Below are 15,542 nucleotides of genomic sequence, written 5' to 3'. Positions count from 1 at the left end.
CCAGGGGCTAGTGGACAGTTAGGTAGGGCTGCAGCAGTGGCCGTTGGTGAAGCAGCTGGGGAATAAGTCTGGTTGTGTCAGCTCTCACTTGTCTTCCTACTGCTGAATGCTGTTCAGTGGCTTCCCCAGCTGAGCTCAGGGTTCCTCTTAACCTAAGGAATACTCTGAACCCATGTGTCCCACTTTCAAAGTAACTGTTTCCACTACTAGACTAGTATATAAAAAGCAGATTACCCTTCCTCCTGATTGCATTTTTATAATGAGTGAAGTTTACTCTGTTCTTGGTAAGGAACAGGAGCACGTACAGGAGAGGAATCCAAATAGAAAGAGTTGTTTTCATTGAAGCCCTGACAGAAATACTAAAACCTCTCCAGAGTTTAGGCACCTGTTTACTGACAATATGTGTCTTCTGGGTCACTCATCTCAGCTGCCTACTTCTGATGTTATACTAAATATATAGCGGGTGAGATGCTTACCCTGAGATTTTCGATTCTATTCGGTTAGCCAGGAGCCTAAAAGTCAGACATCATAGTGCCTAATTAGGGGCCTCCTAAGTGGTGCTTTGATTTTGACTTCTTCTAACCCTAACAGTACTTATTCGGCTAAGGAAAGCCAAAAATATGGTTGTCTGGGAATTTTATTTGTGCACTAGTAATTTTATCCCCAAAGCAAGGAAAGACAGGTACCTGCAGGGTATCAAGGACTTGCTCTCCTATGATAATGCAGTACTGTTTTTCAGTATAAGAGTGGAATAATCATAAGATTCCACCTGAGACACATAAGAACAAAAGGTCTAATGGCTGAAAGGAAAGTCAAACAGGGAATAGATGTACACCTAATCCCACAGCTATGTCACTATCTTAATAACTTTCTAAATTTAGGCTTAACCAAGTAATATATGATATTAGAATTCCCAAGAGGACCTAAGCTCAATTCTCATTAGAGTGAGTGGAAGCCAAGAGAAAAGCTGGGTTATAGTTCAATGAATATTAAACATTTTGAAAAATGCTGTCATCCCAAGACTATCTGTGAATTTAGATCAACTATACCAAATAGTTTTAACTAAAAAGAAAGCAACTGGAAATTGGATTTCCTGAATTTTGGTGGTGCCATTCTTTTATTCACTGCCCAGTGGTTAAAGCACTCAGAATGTGAAATATCCTCAATTCTGTGAGGATTTGGATCTGCATAGCTCATTTCTCAAGTAAAGTCCCCACCGTCTGACAACAGCCTATTTTCCAATTGGTTGCTCCCAGTCTCTCCTGTTGACACTGTTCAAATTTGTATAAATAATTAAACATTCAGTAGTGTAGGACCTAGAATGCAGGTGTCTCATTGCTCAGGTGAATGTTCTAATCACCAGGCTAGACAGAAATTCTCACTCTCTCTTTCAATGACTTTTTAAATATTTCATACAAGTGAAACAGCTCCACAGAGGGACTAATAAAAATGCAAATGCAAATACTCAGTGGCCAGGGGAAAAGGCTGGGTTCAATATTGGACTTAGGTACAAACAAGCTAAGTGCTGATTGACTAACTTGCCCCTGGAGTAGAATTCAGAATGCAGTTAGGCGTCTATACAATGCAAACACCGGGCACCTCAAAACAGCCACCCCTAAAAATAAATAAATAAATAAATAAAGATGAGTAGGACCCAGCTGAGAGCTAGTCAAGAGGAAATGTTTCAGTCTGTATTGTTTCTTATATTTCACCCCTCTGTGGAACCTAACAGAGGGCTACTAGGATCCAGAGCCCATAATCTTTTTGTAAGGCTAGATGTCTCCAACTCTTTTAAAGAACTAAGCAGGACTCCCCTATTTCTTTTTAAAACAGAAGAGGACATATTGTTGTTCACCTTTTATACAATGGCCCAGAGAATTTGAGACCAGTTTTAATGCTTCCTCAACCTGAGGGAGGACAAACCACACCCCACACCTCCCAGCAGTGTCCTAACCACTAAAGGATGGTGACACTGTGCCAGAGTGGAAACAAGACTGTAAGATCCATGGAGCTACAGATGGAGGCAACTGTTTAATGAATGCCATAATTACTAGACCACAATGATATTTGTTCTCTCTTACCATGCAAATCTTGTATTCTTTGGTGCATGTTGGCATAGCTTTGGTAAAAGGGCTACAGTATATACAACTCCCTACTTGTCTCAGCCTGGTGGTTAGATCCCTCTCTTGGGAGACAAAGTTTGAGTCCTCTAATCTCTCGGCAGTTCACTGAATCCAGGTTTCCCATATCCTTGCTGAGTGTCCAGCCCACTGAGTTATATAAAGGATAAGCAGCAGACCTAGTCTAAAAGGAAGTGACAAAAAATGTACTTTCTGATGGGCTTGATCCTGAGGGTGTGTGTTACCCATGCTTCAAAAACACTTAATGGATTCAGCCCCTCAGGGGTCTTAGGGAAGAATTTTATTTTACTTTATATGCCTAAATGGCAGTCATGCAGCCATGTTAACTGTTGTTTTTGGCATTTATGCATTATTTATCATTCAGTTCTGCACATACTGCCCGCTACTACACATTACATACATTATGCAATTAACTGATTAATCTCACAATAAATTTGACTGGCCACATGGGCAAAGTAAGACTTACCACACATGGAAAGTAACTATCAAGCAATTAACTAGTTAATCATGCAAGAAATTTAGACCAGCCACACATACAAAGTAATTATCACACTATAAAAAGGACTATCCCACTATAAAAAGAGCTAACCAGCTACAAAGTTAGTGCTTGAAAATGTGTAACAACTCTATATAGATGGTTTCTATCCACCTTTAATTTGAATGAGGCACCCACATACCCACTGAATATGCTCAGTAGGGCCTCACTCTGGCTAGCCAGATATGTGGTGTCTTGTACTTGCCCAGATACCCATGTACGGTTGGGTAAAATTGTAGCTGGGTAAAAACCCATGGCTAGCAGGTTTTAGATGGAGTAGGAAAAGGAGGTATCTTATGTTTTAGATCAGTAGCCTAAGGCAGGAAATGAGACCCCCAAATTCTAGCCCCACCTCCATTACGTTTGAAACTCTATTATTTCCTTCTGGCAGAATTCTCACCACTGGAAAACTGGATAGGCATTACTTAGTCCTAACCTGACCAGCCATGAGTCCTGGAGCTGACATAAGTAAATAAATTAATCAAATCATTATTTTTATTCATTAGACCTTCTGTGTTTCTATTTTCTTTTCTTATATAAAGTGACAAAATTAGAAGTTTTTCAATCTTTGTAAGCACTTTTATCCTTAGTTTATTCTGCAATTTATGTCAGATTTTGTACAGATTTTCTCCCTTCATTTCTGACCTTAAATGATTAAATCAATATTTCTTCGGTTCCAGGTTTTACAATTTAAGACCATACAAAACCTGAAAAAGCTGTAATGTTTATAAGTTTCTCAAGTTCCTTACCTCCTGCATACATGACAGCCAACATAATTGATGATATCCAAGCTATTTCACTGTATGATGTGTGGAAGATTTCCTGAATCTCCTTGAAGAACACTGTGATGGCTTTTGGGAATGCATAGGAAAATCCAATGGAGATAAAGGCCCCAAAGACAACCACCCAGCCCCATTCTCCATCTGGGGGTGTACACTGTGGTGCTGTTGTTGCAGGTGGCATTTTCAAGCTTTGTCTGTTTTCCAACTAAGCTATAAAATGAAAAGCAGAAAAAAATACAGGTTTTTAATTTAGTACATTGCCTGTAGTAAGTAATAACAGACTTCAAAAATAAATAGAATGTAGTATAAAGCACAATCATAATAACAAAACCGTAGAATTAATGGGAAGTCACAACATCAATGCTTAGGTTTAAAAAAAAACTCACCCGCAAAAAATTAACAATAGTGACTTGGAGAATCACATTGGGTATGTTATAACTGTTACAGATCACTGATCCCGGTCACTGAGGGTTGTATGTTGTAATTAATCACTTATGGGAAAGTGACATTTTGGACTGTGCATGAATTGACATAGCTTTATTGTCTTCAGGAATGATCTACCATTTAAATGCTAGCACAGGTAAAAACAATACCAAAAACTAAAACTTTCCCTTAAAGCAAATGTAATATATATATATATATATATATATATATATAAAAAAAAAATATATATATATATAAAAAAAAATATATATATATATGTAAATGCCATTGTATTAATATCTACTCAAAATTCACAAGTTTCTGAGTGAACTGGTTAATAGCTGCTAATAAATTACAATTTCCCAAATTTTCAGTTTTATTATGTGAGAATCTTTGAAACAGAAGGTTCTGGATTAAGATTTAAATTTGCCGTTTCTCTGTTTCTCAGAAAAAAGAAATATTATGACCTCATGCTATGCATTTATTTCTAAATTTTCAACCTCTAAATTAGCTGTTCAAGTGTGTACAAATGTAAACTGTAATAAAACAGGTTTTCTGTGAGGTGAACACCATCGAGTATAATTGTAATATTTTGCTCTGCCCACATATGCAGAATGAGGTTAGTATAGGCTTCTGGTAGGTGGCACAGTCATAAAAATCCAAATTTACTGCTAGCATAGGGGGAAAAAAATCTCAGTGTTTTAACAGTTGGCCTTTAAATGATGATTTGCTATAAAAAAAAGTTTTCAGAATTTATGTCTTGCAGAGACACCACTTCCTTCTCTCTTTATGGAACAAATGAGAGGTGCTAATGCTACAGAGCCCAAAAATTCACAGACAGATCACATCAAAATCCACTGGATCTTAGCTAATCAAGGTAGATATTTAGCTCTTTACCCTGGTGTCTTAATGGCTAGCTGCGTTCTGTATAGACATCAACTGATGACTGTGAAAAATATGTTGCAGTTTTCCAGTCCTGCCCAATGTAGTGTCCTCCAGCTCTACACATTGCATTTGTAATCAAATGTATTCATCTCTATGCATTTCCAGATCATATGAGAGCAACCAGCTCTGCCCTCCCCTTCTGTGATTGTTTAGATATCTCACCATTTGGAAAGCTGAATTGGTCCCCTCCCATGCCAGCACTCAGGAGTCATGGACCCATGATTACATGTAGGTTTCTGTAATGCCTAAGATTGTAAGTAAGCCTTCATGTGATTTTTTTCCCCATGTAACTTATGGACTGTTCAGATGTCTCATTGAAAATTGTATTAGCAGTGGCAGTGATATGATTGCCTTTAATAAAAACTAAAATATGAACTGTGTCAGCTTAAATTAATCTCTCAGGAGTGTAATTTGAGTACTCTCATAGCAAAGGACATGTAGTACTGTATATAGTGTACATCAGAAAACTAGCACAGGGTTGCCTTTAAGGTTATCTATCACCAATCAAGCCCATATATAAAGTCCCTGCTCTCTGATTCTCTACTTCACTGAAGCTGATTGTCAACATCACCTTTATAACAGCAGAAAACTATGGGGCTAAATCAAGCAAAACCACATTTGGCTTCTATGCAAGCTTGGAAAAGCCCCGACAAATTGGCTTTTGCATCACATCAGACAGCCCTACTTCTGGCAGGAATAGGTATCTATTGTATATATACAGGACATAAATCCTTTTATACATACGCTCAAGAAGAATCCTCAGTCCTTGTTCTAATACTTGGAAAAAATAAAGACTCTAGACAATAGAATGCTATTCTGGTTTCAGTTTTCCAGTTAAGACTGGACTTTCACAAAATACTTAAACCTTAATTAGGACACAAAGCACTTATATAGGTTTCCCTCTATGCAGGTTCTGTATGTGCAAATTTGCTCTTATGCAATGACTCTTTTTATTCCAAAAATTCATTGTATGCAAGGTAAATTCACTCTTATGCAATTGATATCGTGGAAGCTTGCAGTCAGCTGCTTTGTGCAGTGTATTATGGGAGTGACACAAACCAAAATATAGTCTCCTATGTGGATCTGCGCTCCTCTCCCATTGCCTGTGACGTGTTTCTGTAGTTGTCACCCCCATTATGGAAACATTCACCACCACCCTGTGCTTGTCTGTACTGTCTGCTGTTGGTGAGTACCAAAATTGTCTTGTAAAAGTAGTAGAAATGGATCTGGGTTTAGTACTGTTGAGGTCTTGGAACATATCCCTATTTGTTACATTGTAAAGTGGGTTCCCTTTAAGTGAATTTGAGTTATGCACCAGTTTTCAGGAACACACGTACAGCATAAACTGAGAGAAACCTCAGAATCTCAAAAACACTGTTTCTCCTGGTCCTCCAAAATTCATAGCAACTAACTTATTCCCTTATAAGCATCAAGAAACAAACATAAACTACCATGAAATACATTACTTCATGCCTCTCAGTAGACCACTTGGACAAGTACAGACATTCAAAAAACCCAAGGCTGAATCTATTCAATCTTTGCAGGCTAGTTTAAGTTGCATAGATTGCACTGATAAATGCATGAATGCACATTCACTTTTGGTTATGAAAATGCAACCACATTTCTGAAGTGACCCAGGCCAGAAACTGGGGAGGAGGACTGCTAGAGCATGCCTCCCTGCTGGGCTGGAACAGACAGCTTGGGACACAGCTAACTCACTCATTCTGCGAAGAGGGGAGTAGTGAGGGAGGTGCAAAGCATCTTGGGATGCTGGGGGACTGTGAGTTAACTTGAATCTGGAGGGGATCTGGGACAGAAATTCAATAAACGGATTTAACCTAAATCACTTAAGTCTGATACTACATCCATCCAGGATGTAGCAGTTCATTTTAAATCCATTCTGACCATTTTGAAAGTGGTTTATGTGCACTGAACTTATATTGTATTCTAGATTTGAACCAATTTCCAATCACTTACACTGATTTATGTGTAATTTCTGACCCTACCTCTTGAGCGTATACTACAGGATAGCTTTAGAAAACTTTACCACTGCAGATAGATTAACTTGTTTTGTTGCAATACTGTTAGCTCAGATCCTATAAAACCACATGAAAATGTTTAGACATGACCTTGTTTTTTTCATATTTCATCAGTTTGAATATAAAATGCTTCATGTTCGTGTACCTGCATTTTTATCCCTATTAAAATTTTACTGATGCTGCCTAAACAACATTACAGGCTTAGGATCAAAGCGTAACCGTTTCAAGTGATTTTATGATTGGGAAAGTCTTCTTTTCATAACAATAAAATATGTCTCTTAGAAGATACTGAGTAAAAATAGTTTTTTTAAATCAACAGAAATAGAAACCCCCAGGGAATAGCACCATGCCCTTGTCTTCTCCACCAAGAACAGGACTGTATTTGCCTTCTCCCCTGCAAGAGCCTCTGAGTGAACCAAAGGTGAGCCTCTGAGTGAACCAAAGGTGAACTGGGTGAAATGATCCACTCAGCTACTGAGCATCCTACTCAGCTACTGCTGCATGGCCTACTAGATAATTAGCCTGTAGCAGTCTCATAATAGAAAAAGTATGTGTGCCTATGCCAGATTCTGTAATGTGACAGATATGTGTCTGGCCCATTGTAACTCACCACTCCTACTGGTTCTACAAGAACAAGTAATAGTATCTACTCTGCTCTGATATCACTTTACAACCCTGAGGGGGGAAAAAAAAACCAACCTTGTCAATTTTATCTCCAGTTAATAAGAGAAGACGAGGGAGAAAAATCCATATTTGCACTCTGGGAAGGAACAAAATCAATCATTTTGGCAGAAATATTCAGGTAATGTGCTTATCCCAACATCCCAAAAAATCTCCTACACCTTTCTGGAAGCTAAAAGCTGCAAGTTTATCTTTTAAAACTTTCCCTTCATCTCTCTGAGGCCAAACTCCTCCCAGAGGCATCTGGACACAACAGTGCCTTCAAAGATGGGCTGTGAATAACTGGTATGTAAGTGTTTGTAACCACTGGAGCCAGCGCATAGTCAAGGTCGCAGTCTGTTAGAAGTCAATAAATGCTATATGAAAATGTGGCTGACTGGAGAAGAGGATGAGGAATCATAGAAAAAATAATTCTCATGCTTTCTAAGCGTGTTTTTAAAAGTATGCAGGATAAAGGGAAGAAGCAAGAACATGAAAAGCAAGCATGTGTTTGCCAAAGCCTGCTTTCCACCCAAAGTGTGTGCTGCCGGAATAGTATAAAGGGACCTTACTGTAAATAAAGATCACACTCTGTGTATCTAATCAGAGTCATGTGGATTTCTATCAGACACACAGAGCTAGAAAGTGTGAACAGCTCATAGCTTTACTTCTGCAAGAGATGTAATGGGTGAAAAATGCTGCCTGCCATCCAGACAGGAAAGAAATAGGGGAATAGTGGCTACAGCCACACCTGAGTGGATCCATCAATCTCAATTCCCCCATAAGACTGTCAGCTACAGAGAAGTTGGTCAGCCTTGCCATGCCCTGAATCAGGTTGTACAGGAAGAGTCTGTCCTCAAAGCTCCTTCTAGTTCCCCCCAAAATCCCATTTACTCTGGCAGTGCACAAGGGGCACAGCTTGCCATAATGGGGGAAGCACATATTAGGTAACAAATCAATGGGAAGGAAACACAATGGGCAAATAGATTAAAAATATCACTTCTTACATACCGATATATTTATTACCTAGATCACATTTTTCTGACTAGAATCTAATTTCCAGACAATTAGAAAACCAGTTGGGCAAATGAAAACCATACATAGAGATGGCTTTAGATGCAGAATGTAAGTGTCAATGAATGTCACATCTGGAGGAAAGACAGAAAGCTACAGCTCCAAGGTCAAAGTAAGAACAACTACCACAAACAAATAATGTGTCTTGATACCATGCACTGCAGATTTCAGTCAATCACGATCAGCCTGTTTTGACTGCTCTTCTCCCAATGCTTCATTAATATTCTGGAGTTGCCAAGTGCCAAAATCAACCTTCAGTACAATAGCTTGTCAAAAAAAAATCCTGAAAAGGTTTATGTCTTTCTCATGTTTACAGGGAGACTGCTTTTATGGTGAGTTGTAGTTTTGATTTCCTGTGAATGTAACCGTAAATCATTTTTTCTCTGCTTGCATCTTTCTTGCCCTCAATATGTCATATAACCACTTGACTCTGCAGCTATTCATCTATGGAGTATAGAATTTGGGACAAAAAAGGCTGTTCTTAATTAAGATAGAATAGCATTAATACTTGGCACATGTATAATGCATTCCAAACCTGCAGGATAAGCCAAGGACCATAAAGAGCTTATAAATATAAATGAATTAAGCCTCTTAATACCCCTGTGAATCCATTAAGCATTATTATCCCCTTTCACAGATGAGGAAACTAATATAAGATGGGGTTAAATAACTTGCCCAAGTCTCAAAATAATTCAGTGCCAGAGCTCAGATAATACCGTTGTTTAAGTTAACTGTGAGTTAAAAGTAGGACTTTTAAAACACCTAACTACCTCAAGAGTACAACTCAAATTCATTTGTACAGGGATCTGCTTCACAGCCTGTTTATAGACTTGCATTCTACGTGAGAAAGAAATTTGAATTATAGTGATTTGAATACTCTAATAGTATGCTTAAATCCTAAACAAAGGTGTCACATTATTACAAATGAAATCAGAAGTCTGTTGGTTGTGCTGCCCCCCCCCAAATGATTACAAACATTCTGCAATATATAAAAATGTATAAAAGATGCAGAAATTACATTTCGTTTTCTTTTAGAGGGCTATGAGCAATACATTGTTTAGACTTTTTGTGGTATATAGTTATAGAGGAGTCACCGTGTGCTGTTGTTGCACATACCAGTTCTATTACTTCTACAAGTTACTTCATGATGACTTTTCAGTAGTTTTAGAATTTTTTTTGTTAGGGGAAGAGATGAGGAAATGTAGGGGGATGAGAAACGGTTGCAAATAGGAAAAATGCTCTTTACCATCTTTGCTTTGTTATAATCTATTATTCTTGCAAAAAGGTGCTTCTAAAGCACTAATCATTGGTATTTTGGTTATGATTCCTTAGAAAATTGCCTGCATGCTGGTTGACCAATTCTGTTCCAGTACTGGCAAACAGTGCAAATAAAACAAATTATACTAAGAAAATAACAAGACTCCACTAATTTCTACACCAGTGGCTAACAATAGGTAAGAGACCACATTCTATGTAACATTATTGCACTCACTTGTGTTATCTAATACTAAAGCAGTTCTGCATTTTAGTGGTTAAGACAGCGACAGCAAGGAAGACTCAAAAGTCTTACTAAAGGCATCTGAGGTTAAACAAAACAAAAGAAGACAGAATTTTTTTTAAAGAGAATTGTCCTATATATTTACTTTTATTTTATACATACACACACACACGCGCGCACACACATCAATTGGTGTGCTGTTTATTGGTGGTGCAATATTAGTATGTGCAATATAATTGGTTTGCTGTTTATTTTACATATTATATATGTATATATTTTACATATTATATATACTATGTAAAATAAACAGCAAACCAATTATGTTGCATATAAACAGCAAACCAATTATAAATACATTGTATATATATTAAACAGCACACCAATTATATGCAACATACCACGGACACACATTATATGCTTTGTTATACAATGAATTTTGTATTATGCTGCTTATCCTGCTGTAGCAATAACTATATAAATATGTCCTGGCAAACACTATGCTTAAATAACACCTCCTGACCCATCCAAAGCATAGTATTCTAACAGTCTGCAGCTCACCCCATCTATAAATGAAGGGAAAAAAGAAGAGTTTTCTAGGTAGCCCTCCAGAATGTTATCAGAGCCAGGTTCACATATGCCAGCTAGGGCTGTGCAAAGCTTCAGTCACTGATTCAATTCGGAGGAGATTCAGCGCAATTCAGCGGCTGAATCTCCGAATCAAATCAGGAGACCCATTCTCTCCAAATCGGATTGGAAGCCTCCAATTTGATTCGGATAGATTCAATGACTCAGCCATAGGCACAGGTTTATATGTTTTTTCTACATACCTCAAGGCACCAGGCGTGGCTTGTGAACGCTGACACTGTGGGGCAGATGGAGTGTCCCACTGGAGTGCAGGGGGATCCCCTGCATGCTCGGTGGAGGACCCGGAAGTGGACCAGAAGTACTTCCAGTCCACCATGGAGCATGTGGGGGACACCCCCCCCACTGAGTCAGCAGCTGGTGCCCCCTGGATCTGGGGGGGTATCCAGGGTCCCCCCATGGCTGATTGCCAAGCCGGGGGGGACTCGGGGCAGGGGAGCCCCCCACATGCTCAGCGGCAGACCCAGAAGTAAACCAGAAGTAATTCTGGTTGACTTCCGGGTCCACTGCTGAGCACACAGCACCCCCCCACCCACCCCGTACTCCTGTGGGACACTCCATCCACCCCATCATCTCAGCGGTTCATGAGCTGTGCCTAGTACCTCAAGGTACATAGAAAAAACATATAAAGCTGTGTCTATGACTGAATCGCTGATTCTCTGAATCAGAATCAAATCTTCAGGTTCAAATTCAGCCGAATCAAATAGGGACACCAATCTGAATCAGCGAATTGAATCAGTGTCCCCTAAATAAGGCCGAATCCAAATCCGAATCAAATACTGTCCATTTCGCACACCCCTAATGCCAACCCAGAGAGGAAGAAGGGGGTGGGAAGGGGGCTAGGGGAATGGGCAAAGGGAAAAAGTCCCAAACCAATAAAAGCTTCTGTTTGGGGAATTTATGGACTTGATGTGGGGAAGAAGTGCTGGTCCTCAGAATAGCAATCATTGAGTGAAAGGAAGAATCCAATTCAGTGAGGTATACAAGGATAATTAAAGGTGCAAATGCTTTGTGATATTGGGAATATTGAATCCATATTCAATATACATTAAAAGTCAAGATGTTCAATTAATATTAAGCAAAATTCATCTTTGTTCAGAGAACCAAGGTAAAGTGAATATTTCACTTCATTCTCCATTTAAAACATCAAAATTTTATATTCTCCATTTAAGATCTTAGAATTGGGGTTTACCTGACTCTGATGTCAGGCCTAGACTTGATTAGGACACTCAGCACAATATTGAAATCCACTGAAGTATATGGGCAAATGTCAATCAAATGCCGTTCACTCAACTGTAAACCCTCTGATTCAGTTAAGCTTTTAATCTCAAGTTTAATGTTAAGTACATGGTTTAATTACTTCACTGTTTGCCAAGCTCATAAACACAGGCTTAAGTACTTTACTGAACTAGGAACTAAATTTGAAGTGGAAATCAGTGGAAATGGAAATCAGTTTTGTGACACCACTGTTACCACGTCTGCATGAGGCTGACTAAACAGTAGCTCATTACTAATGTGCAGTAACATTGCACAGCACAAAGCGTGATGCAATGCTAATGCATAGTAATAGCGAGCTACTCTACATAAGTAATGAGCTACTGTACACTCAGTGTCACCAAGAAGCTGTGCAGGGATGCTACTGTGCACTAATGCCAGTTAATGCACAGTCATTTAGTACTTGTGTATGCATCATCTCATATAGACTCAGTCTGTGAGATCAAATTCTGGTCATGAAAATCATCCCTAAAGTAATGTAAAAGCATTATTGAAAACATATATATTTGCTGGACTGCTATATCTTGCTGAGTATCCAAATCTTATAGGAGAAAAGGGATTTCTTAGGAGACATCTTGGTCTTTTTACAGGGATCTGTTTTATAGCAGTATTTCATGATTCTTTTCAGGATTAATATCAAAGTAATAGTACATCTGCATGGCATGTTACAACACTATAGCTAGACATTTTGTAACATGTATCAAGCAGTGTCACCCACATAATGGAAAGAAGATTTAGATTTAAATTCAGGTCCCAATGAAGCCAGTGGGAGCTTTGTCACAGACTACAGTAAGGCCAGGATTTCACAGCTAGTGTTAAATTAAATGTGAAAAGAGAACAGAGGGCATACAAATGGACAGTTTCTGAAAAACAAAAAGTGGAAAAAGGTAAATCACTGACAAACATTAAGCAAGGATGGCAAAGAATAAAAGTGCTGTCACCATTCATTCAGTCAGAGTTCAGATGACTAAAAGCATAATTTATCTTTATTAATTTAATTATATTCTGTTGGGTTTTCTTTTCACTCTACTTCATATGCAAGTAGCGTCATGTTCTTCCAGTATTTGCACCGAAGAAACTTTGAAAATTATTTATCACAAGTTAATCATGAATAAACTTAGCTGAATTTTGGCCACACATTTTTACATAACTCATAAAAAGAGATTAACTTGTCAGGAAAAGAGCTTGATGATTTTCAGTTAAAATCTATAATCTTTGCTTACCATGAACTGGAAAATTCTCAAGTATTAGATACTGAATTGAGCAGATCATGTCTCAAGAATGACCTTTTTTTGGGTAGATCTATAAAATGTATGGTTTCACCTACCCTTTCATTTTCACATTACATTCAGGATTATGGCCACATTCTGCTAAGTGGATCTCCACAACTAGATATGAAGGCCATAAATTACTTGCAATACTGATTTAATTCAGAAAAGTCAGCACATAGAATGTTATGGACTTAAAAATTGATATCCTAACTAAATTGGATTTCATGTATCCAAATGAAATGTTTATTTTTAAATTGGAAATGTCAGTGGTCAGGTTTGAAGAATTAATCCATTTTAACAAGTTGATCAAATCCATCTCAAAATTTGCCAGACTCTGGAATAATTCAAACTAATCAAGCTTTCCACAAAACTTGCTTAAATAGGATCAGCTAACCCCACTCTTTACAGTTCAAACTCTTGGCTGTCTGAATTGCAAAAATTCTGATCTACGTATAAGTCTATTTCTAATCTTTCCTACCATTCTTTAAATACCATTCTGGTATTATTCCAGCATCATTAACTATGATAGCTGGAGTCTTGAAAACTCACTGAGCTAATTTAAACTTAATATTTTAACTCTTCACAAACTTGTTTTGAAGCATGCATACTGCTCATCTTTTTGTATTATTACCAGACTACGCTTCTTGAGATGCGATTGACTTGCTAGAACAAAAAATACCCAAGATTATTGAAGTGACTTAAAATAGTTTTTGAAAAAATTATTTATACCCTTGGAATAATGTGGGAGTTGTTTTTTGGGGAGAGGTAGGTGTTGCAGCATTATATAGTGAAAGAACTAAAGTTTCAAGTCAGCATTAATAAAATATATCACCTGTCCATGCCACCTATATGCTGTTTGAAAAATGTATAACAAAGTCTTTACAAAGCAGATAATTTTCCACTATCAGTCATTTCAATATTTTCTCAATATTGAGGCATTTGCAAAATTATGGATAAAAGAGAATATTACTTTCACCTATAGCACCAGCAAAGAATAGTTTTCCTAAAAGAGAACTTTCATGTTTCAAACTTATTTTTATATATAAATCTGTAATTTTAAAAGTCCAATGTTTACTTAAAAAACACATGTTCATACATATCAATTTAATATTTTTCTTATAAAGCAGCAATAGATTCCACCCCTGATCCCAGACACAGGGTGTGTCTACACGTGTGCTTTAATGCGCAGTATCCTATTTTACTGTGCATTAAAGCATCATGTAAGAAATCATGCAATTACGCTAATATGCAGTAAATTAGGCTACTGCACATTAAGTGCCACTTAAAAACTATGCACATTCATTACTGTACATTAAGTCAATTTAATGTGCATGTCCTTACTATCTCACACTGGAGGTACTAAATTTAATGCACATTAGAAAAAGCATCTTAATGCACATGTAGATCTGCCCATATTATAGTAAATCTCCCTAAAAATTATAGCATTTATTTTATGCTTTCACTAGCAATACTGAGATTAAAATCCAGCCCATCATCTCTCATTTCTATTTTTTATTAAACAATGATGCATGAATAAACTATCTGTATGTTTTCCCTCTGAAAGACAATGATAGAAAGTAAAATCTATATTGGACACATAGGTGCCAAAATGAGACTTAGTTGAAATGTAGTTGCCTATATTCCAAAAAGCAATCTAGATTAACCTCAATCCAGTGGCCACAAAACGTATTAGGCACCTATATTAATTCAGTGGTTACACTTTGGACTGAAAGATTTCTTAGGCATATAAAATGTGCTTCTGCACCTGCTCATAAGTGATCCTGTCTAAGCACATAGGCAAAGAGTTCCTTTCTATGCCCGGTTGCAATCCAGATTAAGAACTACATCTGCATCCGAAGGCATTTGTCTCCCTGCTCATTCATTATTTTCCTCTTGTAGTTAATGCAATAGATATTACTATGTAATGTTTAAATGTCTATTACTCATGTTATGTAATAGGAGGTACAGTGAACTAGATTCTCTCTCTTAGGACATGACTGGATTCAAATTATAGGTCAAAGCTATAAGATAACCACAAAACTACAAACACTTAAACAGTTGTCATTTCTGAATCTTTCTACTGGTTTGCAAACATTTAGTGATTTGGAGGAAAAAAATCCTTTATTTGCAATATAATGGGGGAGGTGGGAGTGGGAATCAGTAGAACTGGTAAAAATGTTTAAATATGTAGAATGTTTTAAATGAAGTCATCAGAAAACCTAAAAACATTAAGGAAGAAACAATAAATGAATTGAAA

The 15,542-nt window shown here is 37.5% G+C and overlaps 1 protein-coding gene across 3 annotated transcripts in view; it reads right to left on the bottom strand.

The window, feature by feature from the left end:
- The window catches only part of SLC16A7 (solute carrier family 16 member 7), a 165,071-nt gene that overhangs the window by 65,037 nt on the left and 84,492 nt on the right, over positions 1 to 15,542 (bottom strand). For all 3 annotated transcript variants that reach the window (XM_090042416.1, XM_090042417.1, XM_090042415.1), the window contains one exon: positions 3,426 to 3,668. In XM_090042416.1, the coding sequence (XP_089898542.1) occupies positions 3,426 to 3,639 (214 nt within the window). In that variant the 5' untranslated portion in view covers positions 3,640 to 3,668. The remainder of the gene's footprint in view (positions 1 to 3,425; positions 3,669 to 15,542) is intronic.

Source organism: Crocodylus siamensis, chromosome 4 (assembly GCF_052110815.1).
Source record: "Crocodylus siamensis isolate JL-2025a chromosome 4, ASM5211081v1, whole genome shotgun sequence".
Classification (NCBI taxonomy): Eukaryota; Metazoa; Chordata; order Crocodylia; family Crocodylidae; genus Crocodylus; species Crocodylus siamensis.
This window is presented reverse-complemented; position numbering and strand designations above follow the sequence as displayed.